At 37.8% G+C, this 17121-nt stretch overlaps 1 protein-coding gene, 1 long non-coding RNA gene and 2 pseudogenes across 2 annotated transcripts; 2 read left to right on the top strand and 2 right to left on the bottom strand.

Annotated features, from left to right (window-relative positions):
- LOC108415014 overlaps positions 1 to 5389 on the top strand; it is a 610134-nt pseudogene extending 604745 nt beyond the window's left edge.
- The window catches only part of LOC119261609, a 56164-nt pseudogene continuing 40976 nt past the window's right edge, over positions 1934 to 17121 (top strand).
- LOC119261615 lies at positions 8515 to 10295 on the bottom strand. Its single transcript, XR_005129123.1, has 4 exons — positions 10236 to 10295; positions 9699 to 9770; positions 9417 to 9476; positions 8515 to 8826 (listed from the first exon to the last, which is right to left on the bottom strand). It is a non-coding gene; the product is annotated as an uncharacterized LOC119261615 (long non-coding RNA).
- LOC119261607 (CMRF35-like molecule 3) lies at positions 13115 to 16655 on the bottom strand. The gene is made up of 5 exons (XM_037531140.1): positions 16588 to 16655; positions 15235 to 15555; positions 13413 to 13721; positions 13254 to 13316; positions 13115 to 13175 (listed from the first exon to the last, which is right to left on the bottom strand). The coding sequence occupies exons 1-5, from the start codon at positions 16646 to 16648 to the stop codon at positions 13126 to 13128; spliced, it is 804 nt and encodes a 267-aa protein (XP_037387037.1). The 5' UTR covers positions 16649 to 16655; the 3' UTR covers positions 13115 to 13125.

The following is a 17121-nucleotide window of genomic DNA, read 5'->3' as shown; positions in this document are numbered from 1 at the left end:
TTAAAACAGACTGGTCAATTTTGACCAGGAACACTAGAGTAAAGGAAGAGGACAGGATCTATAAAATGTCCTTTTTGACCTGGGTTAAGACGAGTGGTTTCTGCATGCATATTAACTTACACGACACAAACGGACGAATTACGGCTTCAATAGCTAGATAAGTAATGTAGCTAGCTAGCTAACACTAGCTCACTTAGCCCGCACTAGCTACATTAGCCTAATGCACTACATTAGCCGGTGTGGGTGCATTAGGCTAATGAGGCTAACTGTTAGCTTGCCTCTTTTCCACTGCCGGTTATATGGTTGCTATCTAACTAGCTAGCTAGCTAAGGTCTTAACTGTGTGGACTTGTTAGACCGGCTGTGGTTTAATTTTCCACTTGCTTTGTTGCTACATCAGAATCAGGACGTTTACGACATTTCGTAATAATTCTTTGCCAGTTCTGTCCTTTACTCAGACACTACAAGACTAATATAAGAAACGTCTGCATATATTTAGCACTATGCTAACACTGCTATACCTTATTAGCTACATTGGCCTTTAGTGGAAATGAGACCATTAACACACATTAAAACCTTGTTGAAAGGGACTTATTTGAAAATAACATTTTATGTGGCCTGTTTATACAAGATGTCATATTTTGTCGAGAGCTGGGTGTATAGTCAAATATAAGTGTTATTCTGCTTATAATATTGAAACATTTGATTTTAACCTCAAGCATTACTTCGACCCTTTAAGTATATAATGTTGAGAAATGTCGTGAAAATAAATGAATTTATCTGCAACATGACTTACTACTAAAAATTTACTCCATACCTTAGGCAGGTGTACCTAAACAACTAGCAAAACCCCTTAGCAAACGCTACTAACTTGAAGTGCGCATGCGTTAATTAAACTAGTTAGTACAGTGGACAAGAAACGTAAAATTGTAAGTTACATCAACAAAGGAAAAAAAGTTAGGAATATGTTGGAGCTGAATTTATTGAAATTACTTAAGATGATATGTGAACGCCCCCGACTTTTTTTTTTTAGTTCAAATTACATTCTTACTTTAGTTTTGAGAACTAAAGACAAGTTGGATTTTTTACAGTGTACCTTCACCACAAATGAGACATCTAGATCCAAACCATTACATTGTTGTTGACCAGCAAATTTAGCAGCATCATCAAAAATATAATTGATTTGAACAATTTCAAATAATTGCAACACCATCATGGTGAACGAAACAAAAATGTGGTAAATGTACGCAAACCTGCACTTTAACATGGAGACACCATTCAACCATGCAACCTTTCCTGTGAAATGAACTCATGAAAATGAGGGGTATTTAAGAGAAAACGTTCAACTTATCCTTGCTTGTTTGCTAACTTGTTAGCTACTTTAATTATTCTAACGAAAGCTAATGTTCAGTCCTGGAGCCACATTTCTAAGTTAATACTATACTTAAACATATCATACAGTTATAGTGTAACTAATAAATAAAGCAATAAATAAATAATAATGTAATGTAGCATATCCCAAAAGCAAAAATATACTAATTTATTAATAATCTTTTTTTATAGAGCACTTTTCATACCAGTGGCAGCTCAAAGTGTTATCCAACCATACACCCATCCATCCTTCCACCATCCATCCATCCATCCATCCATCCATCCAACCAACCAAGCATCCATCCATCCATCCATCCATCCATCCATCGATCCAACCAACCAACCAACCAAGCATCCAACCAACCAAGTATCCATCCACCCATCTATCCATCCATTCATCCACCATCCATTAAAGTGGGACTCTGCCTTATTACACAGTCAATAACAGCAAGAGACAGTAGAGGTAGAGAGTAGGGGGCAGGAGTGGGGGTGAGGGGGTGGGTGTAGAGTAGAAAAAAAAACAACAGGAACTGCACTGCAGTCAAGCTGCTTCACTCAGAGGCAGGAAGAGTATTTTTCACTGGCGCCTCTTACAGAAACACGTACTTTTACTCAGTCATGAGTTCTTTAATTCTCTTTGTGTTGCTCCTCTGTATCTCAGGTAAGATCAGAGCTGTATTTTTTTTGTTTCTTAGTTGCCTGTTATAAATGTGTTGCCTAGAATAACAGATAAAACCAATAGAAAAACACTTGTTATTGGCGCTGTGGATAGAGCTGCCCACCGCTCCGGGCAAGTGCTCACTGCCCCCTAGTGTGTGTGTATCTTCACTAGTGTGTGTATGTGATGTTTCACTTCACGGATGGGTTAAATGCGGAGGTGGAATTTAAAAAGTATCACTTAAACTCAAACTTCTGTACCTTCTTAAGAAACTGTAAGCGTTTATTGATTTAGTGATTCATGTCGCGATTGGCCCCTCCCAGTCCTGTCCATGTGTTTTGGTTTAGCCCCCTTGTCTCGTGACTCCGCCCCTGATTGTTTTCCATGTGTATTTAAGCCCTGTGTTTTCCCGTTGTCCTTGCTGGTCTTTGTTTGTTGTTTGAATCTCTGTCTGTGTTGTTGGTTGTACTGGTGTTTGTTTGATTCTGGTTTGTCTGGTCCCCGATCTATCCATGTTGGCTCATTGATTCTGGACCGTTTTGATCGTGACCCTGGATTTGCTCATGATAAGTCGCTTATCTCAACATGTGTGTCCGCCTCCTCACCCCCCGTTACAATTCAATGATTTTCTTGCTGATTTAGAATTTAAAGCTACACTATGTAAGAATTTTGTTAAATTTGAGAGATGTAGCCTTACTGAGTAAAGAGATAAAAACATGCTAATAGAAAGTCGGTGTGCTGCTGTGATTTGCCCAGTAAAGCCTGAAATAATATTTTACAAGTCAGAGATGTTGGTTTGGGTTTAGCAGAGGTTTTTTAGACCACACATCCTCATGTATTAACATGTGCAGACTGAAAAAAGACGGTCCGGCTCAATGTTTAGATATCAGATGCATATACTGAAGATATGATGATCATAGTAAATCATTTACTCACATATTATTATTTATTAATATTATTATTATGCAGCAAAAGCAGCTAGAAGCCCATTTTTCATGTATGCAATGGAAATACTTCAAGCTAAAAGCACAAACCTATCAGCCCATTTCAGTGTACAGTGTTGCGACTCCCATCTGTAGTTGTATCACATAATAATCTTCTCCTTCCTCCTATCTTTCCTCTGAAGTAGTTCTACAGTAATGCTGAATTAATTGGCTTCTGTTCTGCAGATTCTGAGAGCCTGAAGACACTGAAGAATTTAGCTGTAAGACATGGAGAATCTCTCACTATTCCATGTTTTTATGATGAGAAATACAAATCAAAGCATAAATACTGGTGTAAAGGGAGGGACTGGCTCAACTGTAAAATAGTAGCCTATACAAACACAAGTGGAAGAACATCAGTTACTGATCATCAAACCAGAATATATTTACTGTGGAACTGAAGAGCCTCCAAGACTCTGACTCTGGATATTATTGGTGTGCTGTGGAAATTAGTGACGGATCAGATGACGGTGATTATGTGTACCTGACGGTCAGTTCAGGTAAGACGTCTCTCTGTGTGAAGTAGAATCTGTTCACTGTAACTTAGACGTGTTATTTATGATGGAGGATGTATTTATACGACTCATTCTCTGCCTCTTTATTCAGATCCTGCAATGTCAGTGATAAACAGCAGAGTGAGTGGTCAGGAAGGGGGCAGTGTCAGTGTCCAGTGTTTCTATAGTGCTGAATATAAGAAGGAAAAGAGGAATTGGTGCAGATTTAAAGACAAGAGGTGTCTTTTATGGGGGAGGACTAACACATCCCAGAATTCAGCAGTGCTGGTCACTGACTATGGAAAAGGATCCATCAATGTGGAGATGAGGGGTCTGCAGAAGAGAGATGCTGGCTGGTACTGGTGCAGTGCAGTAGATGTGGAGGTTACTGTTCACCTCACTGTCACTGAAAGACCTTCAAGTAAGATTCCATGTATCAGAAATACTGTTCATACCTGCAGATCATCAAGCTGTAATGTTGTTCCACTCACACCACTTTGTTTCTTCTCTCTTCTTCTCTCATGTTAGAAACAGCTGTGGCTACAACTTTAAGCAGTCAGGAAACTCAGGAAAGTATGACCACTCCAGGTACGGTCACTTCTGTGCCTCTCGATGTTACACAGGGCTCGAGTGCTGTTGGCAGCAGCCAATTTCTCTCCCTCTCTCTCTCTCTCTCTCTCTCTCTCTCTCTCTCATATATATATATATATATATATATATATATATATATATATATATATATATAAATAAGAGAGAGAGAGAGAGAGAGAGAGATAGAGAGAGAAATGATAGGGGTCCAGGAGAAGGAAAAACATACTGTACTTTTAATGTAAGACAATGGAACCAGATGTTTTTCCAAGTAATTTTAGGTCATTTCTGTTGGTTCAATCTTCATGAAATTTACATGCAATATATAGGACCACAAGTACTTTGAAATCATGTCAAAAATTGAAAAATATATATATATATATATATACAGACAGATATGATGAGAATATTATATATATTACATGTATTATTATTATTATTATTATTATTATTATTATTATTTCATATGGTGTGACTGACAGCTTTCAGAATCTATTAACTTTTCATTTCTTTATTCCTTTCTCTACAGAGGAAACTACATGTTCTGGCACTGAGAAACCCAAGTGAGTAGAAAACCATATTAAAAATACTGAAGAGAATGAGTTACTATTGGTCAGTACTTATGGTGCATTTTTTACATATTAATTGCCACATCAATACTAAGCAGACTCATGCTGTTAAAATACATCACAATATTTATCTAAATTTATCTAAAATTATCACAATATTGCATTTAGGAAAAAATGCTACCACATCATAAAAGTTAAGATACAACATGATATAACACGAATTCAAATTTTTAACAGTGAGCTGTGACGCGTTTGAAAAACCCTTCATTTATTGCTGACTGTTACTGACTGACAGGCCCTGCTTATTCTCTGCAGATAGACTGAATGTTATAATAATTTACATGCAGAAATGAAAGCATCACAGACTATAAGGGATGCATTTGTAAGGGATCAGTCTGTCGCCACCACCTGCCAGCAAAGAGCACACTATTGTAGCTTCTGCTTTTTTGGCCTTTTCTGCTATTTTCTCACTCCCAGTCTTATGAGTGTAACTGCTCTTGCAGTCTGAACCCCCCAGTGACGCAGTGATAACACATTATAGAATCTGTCATCATCACCACAAAATATAAACTGACAGTTTGATACCTCAGTTTGTGAGTTTATACAGGTGCTGATTTATTCCTGCTTTGTTTTGTGTTTCAGAGAGTCACAGCAGTTCTGTCTTTCACACAACTGAATGATTCCACAAACGCTGAGATCCTGGAGGTGTCGATAATTAAGAAGCTACAACACTGCATTGATAATTAGAATAATAAAATATAAGCACAAAAAAAGAGGGTTAAAACACCAAGTTTATATAAAAAAGTAAATTATGGAAATAAAATAAACAGTAAAACAGAAGACAGAATAAATAAAAGGAAGAAATAAATGAAATAAAAAGGTAAAAGGCAAAAAGTATGGAATAATATAAATAAAAAGGTAAAACAGAAAATTAAATAAATAAAAGGACAAAATAAATAAAAATGTAAAGGAAAACTCAACTAAAACAGTTACAGGCTGAATGTGGCTAGAAACTAAGAGTTTAAGATGATTTAGTGACACCAGCGAGCTGAGCTTTAGACCAGGCTGCCACGGTTAGGATATTAACTAGAATGTTGACTAGCTAGGTCAGCTAGCTAAACAGGCTACTATAAAGAGCTATGGCTTGACTAATGTCACTCGTTTTGAAGTTAAACCGAGAAAATAACCAGTTCAGGGTTAATCAGGTCGTAGCTGGAGAACCAAGTTTAGCTTTAACGTTAGCTTGCTGCCTCACTGCTACCATTCATCGGGCTGGCTGGGTAATATTAATATGGCTAGCCTTAGCTAGCACAGTAACATACATCTTAAACTGAAAAGGCGATCTCTTCTGATTGTGTGAATCTATTCACGGTGAAGTGCGGGATCTTTGGGGAAACTATGGAAGGTTTGACCTCTATTAGATTCCTTTATTTTTGAATAAGTGCATTTGGGAAGGCAGCAGTGAGGCAGCTTTGCTAGAACCCAGTGGTCCAACGCTACTTTCGTACCCTACAGTCTCGTTTTGGTAGACAAATGTGACGTAGGTGAATAAAGCGTAGAAACTGACCAACCTGCTGTCTTTCAACCACTTTGAGAAGCTTTTCTTCATCCCTACAACATCTTTTTCTCTCTCCCTCTTCCGTTTTCTGTTTTGTGCCCCGGAGAGCTTTTTTTTCTGCCCCTCCATCCTGAACACCCTGCAGGAGCTTGCACCACGACGGAAAAAAAAAAATCACACGCCTTGACGCGTTCGCTATGGGGCGCGTTCTCTAGCGCCTGTGTTTGGGAGCAAATGACAGGAGGGTAGGGGACGGAGTGGATGGGCGCCTGATTAGTGCTGTGCTGTTTTTTTGATGTGTATTATCATACTTGAACAAACAGCTCTTACAGAAAATGCAGACTAGAAATAATTTTCCGGCATCGTTTTGGCGCCCCTCTAGTGCAGCGCCCATATGCGCCGCATACACTGCATACCCCCTTTTTGCGCCACTGAACCCAGACTACACACTAAAATCTCAGCCAGTGGAGTCTCACTTAAACCCAGCAATCAGTTCACGTCACCACTATTCTCTATTAACTGCAACGGTTCCTCTCATCCCAAATTTAATATATAAACCTAATTCCAGAACTTGTTGGGACCGTATGTGAAATGGCAATAAACCAGAGCAGTGATTAGCAAATTCTGTTGAACTGTATTAAATTACAAACAGTACCAAAACACAATATCTGATGTTTTACATTGTGAACTTCATTGTTTTTTGTGTATGTAATCTTTCAAAATATGAAATTGGAACAGGAGCATATTTGTCATTGTTGCATCACCTTTGAAGTGACCCACTGCTCTTTAAGTGACATACGCAGAACTATGGTCCTCACTTTTGTTTGTCATTCTTGTTGGGAAACTGTAAACTTCAATCAGACAGAAATAATTTCTTCAGAAATGTTCAAGTTTTGTATGTAAAATGGAAGTGATTTACTAATGTGGAGCTATAATAAAGATTAGTGTACGTTTCAGGAGGCTCATTTCTCATGTGTGTGTGTGCGCTCAGTTTTGTATGTAAACCTCACATACTCACGGTTTCTCATGGTTACTCATGCTTACTCATGGTATGCGCATGATTTACAACTTACATGCAGAACTATAATGCATATGCAGAAACCCCTAGTGGTAGAAAAGTGAATTCACTAGGAAAACCATCATGAGATGCACAAACTCTCATTGATTATCAGCTACTTCAGTATAAGTGACAGAAGGACTGGTGACTTTTGAGCTCACACACTGTAAAAATGTTTCCTCAGTCAACATGAAAATACTTACTGATTGTAGAAGTGAGTGAGTAAGTGTGTAATAAGTCTGGTGATGCTTGAGGATTTCAAACATTTCAGTTGTTTTAACATTTAATACATATTTCTAAATTTTATTTTTTTATTTTAATTCACATCTGATGTTCAATGTAAACTTGTAAAATGTTAAACACCTAGAAGTAAATGTGAAACATCCTTGTAGACTTTCTAACCTAAGATTGAAAATCTGCACAATGAAGTGAAATTGTAATTATTTAAACTTCATATTTAATTTCTAAGGTAAAATAAACAGCTGGATTTTAATCAATCAGAACAAATCTTACATACAACACATCAGCTTTTTAAATGCTTTATAGGCTACTGAGAAATTTGTTAATCATATATTCACTCCAAACATGTAATGTCATAACAAAACACTTATGACAGAAAAAAGAGCAATGAGCCAAGACATATTTGTTGCCCAAATTTTGCTTCTTTCATTTAGCACTGGATCTATGCGGCTAACATTGCTAACAAACATTAAAAGACAGTAGTGATTTTATATAAATGAGTGTCAATCTTGAGTTTTTGACCTGAAGATTAAGTTTAACAATTGAAACAGAATGACTAACGTAGCGTCCGGTGTACAAAGAGGAGCTGGTCTTTGTAGGTTATTCAGAATTCAGCACAACACCTTTAAAGTGGAGGTCTACAGCATTCAGCTACAGTCATTCTTTATCCTAAACCACATCATCAAGTCTGAACTTTAATGAAGACCTAGATGTGGTTTGAAGGGTTTGAGAGACATTTTAAGGCTGTATTTATGGAAAAGATTTGGGTGACTATTGACTTTTAGTGTTTGGTTGGGATAGTGTAGCGGTTAACACCTCTGCCTTCCACACTGTAGAGTGGGGTTCAATCCCCACCTGGGCAAACACCCTACACTATACCAATAAGAGTCCTTGGGCAAGACTCCTAACACTGCTCTGGCCTATCTGTGTAAAATGATCAAATTGTAAGTCGCTCTGCATAAGAGTGTCAGCCAAATGCTGTAAATGTTTGTTAGCAATATTAACCTTGTAGCTCCTGAGCTAAACTAAAGAAACAGTATTTGGACACAAAACTTGTCGACGACATTTTTCAGCAATCCATTCCTTTAACTTTACATTTGTATAAGCAGTGTAGCTGCAGGTAATTCTAAAGGGCTTTTTACAGATAGAAAGTGTGAATCAAGAGGAAGTAAAAACCTTAAGCTAAAGTCTTAGAACAAAACCATTTTCCTCATAATTATATGAGATATAGTACAAATTCATTGTAAGATGTCTTGCATTGCAGTATCTTCATTGTAAGAGACCTGGCCAGCAACACACTCGCTTACACCTGAAATCAGAACACACAAAAGAAAAAAAACAAATCAAATGTACACAATTTTCACCTGACCCCAAAAGTGCTTAAAGGCAAAAATGTGTTTGGTGTCTGAGGTTTGCTTCTTAATTTTCAAGTTTAATGATTTTTAACTGCATATTTAAAACATTCCTCTTTTCTGCTCATGATTGAGCTCTAAACATCTATTTTACTGCACATTAGCCTTAATAAGATCATTTCAAAAACATTTAAGCCTTTTCATATTAACTTTGTTAAAAGTTATATTCTTATTTTTATGTACTTTGTACTTCCTTTTAATTCCCCATTTAATGATTTTAAGCAACTTTGTATTTTTATTGATTTCCACTCTTAAGCACTTAAGCACTAAGCAATAAGTATATTGAATTGCCTTTGTGTATGAAATGTGCTTATATAAATAAGCTTGTCTTGTCTTGCCTTGCTCATGTCACCCAAGTAGTTTTTGGGACACCAAACACTGATTGGCCAATCAACAACATTTGGGTTATCATTGATTTTTCAGTGAACTATTCATTTGAATAACAGTCCATTATAGACCATTTCACAGATGTATTTTGCTCTCTAACCTCTCACTCCAAAACCACAGAGCTGTAGATCACTTCATCATCTCTGACTGCCTGAGAGAGCTGGAAAATAGGACAGGGTTAGAAATAATGGAGGATCTCTCACTCCTACCACCCTGAGTGCTCTTTTACCAGCTAAACTAAATGCTTAATAAGGTTGAGGTCAAAGCTACATTTTTCTCATAAACACTTACAGCTTTCAACCAGCTAATGTCCACTCAACTTACTGTAAAGTGATCAAAACAGTGAACTGCTACTGGTGAAAAAGGCTGTATTTTTACTTACAGTTTTCTTTTTGGTTGTTGTGGTTACGCTGCTGTAGATGACGTCATTTTCATGATCCAAAGCAGATGAAGACTGTGGACACAATATACTCAATAACTTAATCTCTTAATGTTTCAGTAATCAAATACCGTTTGCATGCAGCTGTAGTTTAGGCAGTGCAATGCGTTTAATAAAAGCATGTGTCCACTCACCACAGAGACTATTTCTGCCCAATGAAGATGACATAAGTGGGGTATAATCTGACAGCTGAGATGTACAAAGAAGAGGAACAACACCTAAACCTAATCATCATAGGCTAATTACTGCCATAGCAGGCGAGAAAATGTTTATGGACCATTTATGTTTTACCTTTGATGCCAAAGGCCATTGTAGCTTTTGTGCTAAAAAATGTGGCTATGAAAATGAGTCGAAGAAGAGGAAAACAAATCAATTTAATAAATATCAATTCAGCATTTGATTGAGAGGCTTGTGATCAATGTAGGCCTACCCATGTCTACACCCCTGATATTGACTTGTGTGTGAAAAATAAAGCCTTACCTTTTTATTTTTAAAAGTCACAGCACTGTATATCACTGGGCTTTCAGTCATAGATGCCTGCTTTACACAAACAAATGTGATTTTACACAAAACTAGTTTATCAAAAAGGAACCATAAAAGTATTATATTCATTTTCTACTGCAGCACAAGCAAAACTGCACCAGGACCACAATACTGACTGTGTGTACTGCAGTGTTACTGACCGTCCGTGTTTGATTTCCATCTGTGACAGTGAGATATTAATGAATTAATAAATATTAATGAATTAGTTGTCTTATTGCACTTATGTAGTAAGACAACATTCATGATCCACAGCATAACACAATAGCAACAGTTGTTATTAGTTGTTAATACTGTCCTTCATAATAGCAAACATTTTAAAAGCATGCTAATAAAAAGACCTGTATGAAAATAGGAGATGGTGAATACTTACTACACTTTTTTGTCAAGATCCAGGTTATAATGGTGGCCAATATCAGCAGCAGCCCTAGGCCTACAGCCAGTAGAACCCAGATGAGCATGGTATTTCTATTGCTGCAATGAATGATGATATTTTTCCTTGAAAACCTTACATTTAACCTAAGACTTTTAAAGTACACATGCTGTCAAATAAAATGTTTTAGTATCTAAAGTACAGAATGAATAAAAGTTCAGCCCATCAGTATTTCACCATCATTCATCATGTGTGAATTACTTCTATTGCTTTCTTTCACTCGAGTCACTAACATTCTCATAAGTTGTTACTGCAGACGAGTCAGCTGTTCTGCAGACATAAAAACTAAAAATAATAATAACATACAACAAGAGCAGGTGTCTACAAACTTTGGGACATACTGTGTAGCATATATGTCAATTAGGATTACTTACATTTGCTGTGTTCACTAAAGAGAGACACATCCGGGTCCATGTACTTTGAATTTTCTTTCAATCTTCTTCTCCTTCTTCTTCTTCTTTTGGCTGCTCCCTTTAGGGGTCGGCACAGCGGATCATCTGCTTCCATCTTGCCCTATCCACTGCCTCCTCTACTTTTACACCAACCATCTCCATGTCCACCTTCACTACATCCATAAACCTTCTCTGAGGTCTACCTCTTCTCCTTCTGCCCGGCAGCTCCATCTCCAACATTCTTTGACCAATATATCCACTATTCCTCCTCAACACATGTCCAAACCATCCCAACCTGGCCTCTCTGGCTTTATCTCCAAACTGCTCCACCTTCACTGTCTCTCTGATCTGCTCATTTCTAATCTTGTCCATCCTTGTCACTCCCAACAAAAATCTCAGCATCTTCATCTCCGCCACCTCCAGCTCAGCCTCCTGTCTTTTAGACAGAGCCACAGTCTCCAAACCATACATCATAGCAGGACACACTACTGTCTTCTAAACCTTCCCTTTCACTCTTGCTGCTATCCTTCTGTCACACATCAGCCCTGACATCCGTCTCCAACCACTCCATCCTGCCTGCACCCTTGTCTTCACCTCTTTTCTACACTGTCCATTGCTCTGGATGGTTGACCCAAGATATTTGAAGTCATTAATGTGTTTTATTAGTATTTATTAGAGCACACCTGTTTTTTTCAGTGTGCAATAAAAAAGGGTCAGTTCATTTGTTTTTTACTTACTTATCTTGGTTCTTCTCACTGTTGCTTGTGTCATGGACCTTCTTAGAAGCTGCAGGAGGGCCAGTTCTGCTGCAAAAAGCAAAGAGCAAAAACATGCTATGCTGAGGTGTGAAAGTACAGCTATTTTAACAGAGTAACACCACTTACTGGACTGTGCAAATGAAATGTCTTGCAGAATGGAGACACTGTAAAAGTGTCAGACAGCAGTTCTAATTAGTGAATTCAGCTACTTTAAAGTTCAACCCATTACTGACACAACACTTCTAAGATGAACTTTTACTTAAGAGCCAAATAAAATGCAATACACACAACCCATTTCAGAGTTTTGGCATTACTATTTGGACTTTGAGTTAGCAGAGTTAACAATCTGTCCTGTAGACACTAAATTTCAATTCCTTTTTAAGACCTCAGCAGCATGTCATTTGTAACAAGTCTCCAGCATGCTCACATTTTACATGGCCACGCTTACATGGAGGATGGAGAGTTTAAAAGTGGAAACACTGGTGCTGCAGTTATTACACCATTTAAGGTTACTATTTAAAACAGTTCAACACTGCAGACATTTAAGCCACTGTGTTTAACTTCTGGAAATATTTCTAACTGATGCAGGTTGTGAATAATGTCTGTCTATGACAAAGGAGTAAAAAGAGCACAAAGAACAGAAAAGGATGCAAACTGAATCAAGCTTACTTTACTGGACATCCACATATTAAATACCTTATTTAATACATTTTTAGACATTGATCGCCTGAAATTTTTAACATCTATTTTAAGAGTTTACATGACGCCCTGTGATGGACTGGCAGCTTTACAGGGTGTTTCCTGCCTTCTGCTCAATGATCGCTGGGATATACAGTTTAGGAAGTGTGTGTGTGAGTTTACATGACTTTTTAGGAATCTGCTGGAGCCGTAAAATCCACATCATTAATTCACTATTCTCGTTAATGTAATGTTGATTTTGCATGTGAGACCTAATCATCAAGCTGGATCTTATTGTTGAGTATCTGTATGAGACGTTAATGAATAAAGACGTATGTCTTGGTTCATAAAACTCAATAAACACCAAATCCAACCTGATGCCTCTGACTATTATTATTTCAGAGGTTTACAGGGTGCTTGTGTCTTGTTCGTTCTCAGAAGCTGTAACTGTGAGGGGGTCAGTTGTTCTTCAAAAAAGCAAAGAGCAAAAACATGTTATATCGAGGTGTGAAAGCACAGCAGTATTTTAACATTACATTTAACATTTACACAAAGTAGATCATCAATACTTACAGCTCTGCTGTTGTTCTTTCTGTATTTTTGTTCACAGTTGTAGAACCTAGAAGGAAAAAATAAACATATTCATTCTTTCTATTCTGTGGTTTCATGAATTTTAAGGTTCTTTTTGTGATCAGACCTGAAGTGGTTTCACTGATGCTGGTTTCCTCAGTGGCACAAACTGTAGTCACAGCTGTTGTTGCTGTGGAAAATGAGATATAAAGTGGTGTGAGTGGAACAACATTACAGCTTGATGATCAGCAGGTATGAACAGTATTTCTGATACATGTGATCTTACTTGAAGGTCTTTCAGTGACAGTGAGGTGAACAGTAACTCCCACATCTCCTGCACTGAACCAGTACCAGCCAGCATCACTCTTCTGCAGACCACTCATCTCCACACTGACAGATCCTTTTCCATAGTCAGTGACCAGCACTGCTGAATTCTGGGATGTGGTAGTCCTCCCCACTGTGAAGCATGTCCAGTCTTTAAATCTGCACCAATTCTTCTGTTTATTCTGATATTCAGCACTGATGAGACACTGGACAATGACACTACCTCCTTCCTGACCACTCACTGTGCTGTTTATCACTGACACAGCAGGATCTGAATAAAGAGGCAGAGAATCAGTGGTGTAAATACATTCTTCATCATAAATGACACTTTTTAAGCTTTAAGTTGTAATCAGGGATGGGGGAGTAGCTAAGTAGTGTGCTACTTTTTGTAGCTAACTACAAATATTAATAGCTAGTAGCTGTAGCTGCTACAATTTTATGAAACGTAGCTAGTAGCTGTAGCGCCTACAAATTTTTGTGTAGCTATAGCGAAATTTTTCCCTATAATTTAGCTTCAGATAGTCCGGGAAAAAAGACCAACGAAACGTGGTTGTTCACTGGGCTGGTGGCGACTGTGCAATCCTAACTGAGCCGAACAGCTCAAGCATGATCAAGCTGATCACCCCTTAGTAGTAGGCTTAGCTCAGGGGTCGAAACTTAAATGTTAAGAAGAGCCGTTTTGTCCTTTCAACAAAAATCAAACCACCTTGGGAGGCACAACATTTTCTGTCTGTTTTGGCTGTAACGATATCTCAATATGTGCTGATGTTGTAGTACAGGCTGAAAATATAAACTCAGACTTACTTTGCTCTGCTTTATTTTCAGTTCAGCTGTAGCCGCTTTTCTTGCATCTCGGGAAACTTCTCTGCGAATTTCTTGTAAAATATCTCTCAATGTTTGACTTTTCATGAGGTTGAAGTCGCTTCTCATGCTCCAGCTTCTCATTCGAACGAGAAGCAAAAGAGAAGCTGACTTAAGTTTTGCGAGTTTCTGCTGATTAAACGTGTCAGTGACAGTAAATTCAGACCAGTGCGACACACACTCACACACCACCACCACAGTGTTACTGCAGTGCTGAGAATGATCCACCTCCCAAATAGTAACTGTTCTCCATGGGGGTCCTGGCCACTGAAGAACAGGGTAAAAGGGCTAACAAAGTCTGCAGAGAAACCGATAAACTACAGTCTGTAACTGTAGAACTACAAAGTGCACCTATATAGTAAGTGGAGCTGAAAAAATGGACAATGAGCGTAGAAACAAGGGGGTGGTCATAATGTTGTGTCTGATCGGTGCATCTTGCTGAAATGTTTACATTGGAGCAATTTAATTTCAACAGTTGACAGTGTTTTGCACAAAAATCTCGGGTCTGTATTCAGTTATTTTTCTTGATTTTTGTTAGGAAAAACCTGGAATGATTGACTTTGCATTTAATCTAAATTTTTGTTGGATATCGCACCTTTGGGTGTGTAAGTTTGATTGTTGGTTACAGTTTTTGGTGATCTTCTTGTATATTTGCAGCTTTTCAGTTGTGTGTTTCTTTCTGGCACAGGATTAAATGCAGTGTCTTGTTCACACAGTCAGTTGGGATTTTTTGGTGTGTCAGGTGGAGATTCACAAACGTTCTGACAATTACACTTTGAAAGTAGCTAAAAAGTAGCCGCTACTATTTCTGGAAAAGTAGCTAAATTGTAGCTAGCTACAAAGTAGCTAACTACTCATTTTTCAGTAGCTATCCCAACCCTGGTTACAGTGAACATTCAGCCTCAAACAGAGAGACTACTTACCTGCACTGACTGTCAGGTATAAATAATTCTTGTCATCAGGGGTCCCTGTCCCACCAATTTCCACAGCACACCAATAATATCCAGAGTCAGAGTCTTGGAGGCTCTTCAGTTCAACAGTAAACATATTCTGGGTTGGATCATCAGTAACTGATGTTCCTCCACTTGTGTTTATATAGGCTACTGTTTTACAGGTGGACCAGTAATACCCCCTACACCAGTATTTAAGGTTTGATTTGTATTTTCCATCGTAAAAACATGGAATAGTGAGAGATCCTCCATGTTTTACAGCTAAATTCTTCAGTGTCTTCAGGCTCTCAGAATCTGCAGAAAAGAAGGCAAATTATACCACAGCCTCAGTTCTACACTCTTGAAAGGGTTCTACAAGGGTTCTTTAGTATAAGAAATTAAAATACACTTTTCACTTTATTAGGTACAACTATCTTGCATCTGTACTTAATGTCTATTTATCAGGTCCATTTACCATATAGGGTAATTTCACAAAATAGACTGTCATTTATCTGTTTCTCTGCGTAATTTTTAACCCCCTTATGTCCATCAATATTCAGGACCACCACTTAGCAGGTATAATTTTGATGGTGGATCACTTTTTAGCGCTGCAGTGGCACTCACATAGTAGTAATATGTCAGAGTGTGTGTAGTGGTTCACACACAGAAGCAAGGGTATGTCAGTGTTATTGCTGGGCTGAGAATGACCCACCACCCAAATAATGCTTCTGTGGTGGCCTTGTAGAGTTCCTGATCAGTAATGATCAGGGTTTAGAAGGGCCAACAAATTATGCAGAGAAATCGATAACAATCACTAACTGCAAAAAGTTTAATTCCAAAATACTGTATATTCATTTGTAACAGTGTTGGATATGATGTAGTTTTCCTAAAGAATAACAGTTGACAAAGTGTTGGCAAAACTTTTCCATAATGAAAAACACATTTACACTTCACTAACAAAGTAAGCATTAAATCATAATAGAGCACCGATGTTTCTTTTATGTGTCAAGTCAGTGTAAATCATTAAAAAAATCTTGAAAGTTGTCGATCATGTGTTTTGGAGCAAAAGCCCTTCAATTGTAGAACTACAAAGTGCACCTATATTGTAGGTGGACCTGATACTGTTGGACCTCAAGTGTAGATACAAGGTATCAAGTGAGAGCATATAGAAACTTGAACAAACATTTTACAATATTATTTCTAATGGTCAGTTATTAAAACATTTTTAAAATAATTCTATAGAAACACTACATAGAGCCGTTCTTGCTAAGGGTTCTTCACACCAGTGTCAGAAACTCAACAAGAACACAAACTCAGTGCAACTGACTGATGCAGCATTGATCTTACCTGAGACACAGAGGAGTAACACAAAGAGAATTGAAGAACTCAGGAGTGAGTAAAAGTGCATGTTTCTATGAGAGACATCAGAGACAAAGACTCTTCCTGCCTCTGAGTGAAGCAGCTCCACTTCAGGGCTCTTCCTGTTTTGTTTTGGTTCTCCTTTGCTAGTTCTCTCTCTGTCTAATGTGTAAAGCAAAAACACCAGTAAAGTGCAGAGCCCAGCAAACTCAAAGATTTTCCAGTGACCTTTAGACCCTCATGCTTAATTAATAATCTAATTAATGAATTATGTCATTGTATTTTGCCTCTTTCCATATTAATAACCAATCATTTACAGTAGTGTTAAGTAACTACATGTGAACTAGTTAGCTCTAAGTCTGGCTTCACAAAGTAATACTTGAATGCAACTACAGTTGACTGAAACCTACATGAAACCAAATGGAATTTGAGTTGCATAATGTAAGCGCAACAGTTGCACGCATCCCAACTTCATTGATCAAGTTTCATGAAAAAGTCATTCAGAAAGCATCACTCAATTCT

This window comes from Pygocentrus nattereri, chromosome 19, assembly GCF_015220715.1.
Source record: "Pygocentrus nattereri isolate fPygNat1 chromosome 19, fPygNat1.pri, whole genome shotgun sequence".
Classification (NCBI taxonomy): Eukaryota; Metazoa; Chordata; class Actinopteri; order Characiformes; family Serrasalmidae; genus Pygocentrus; species Pygocentrus nattereri.
This window is presented reverse-complemented; position numbering and strand designations above follow the sequence as displayed.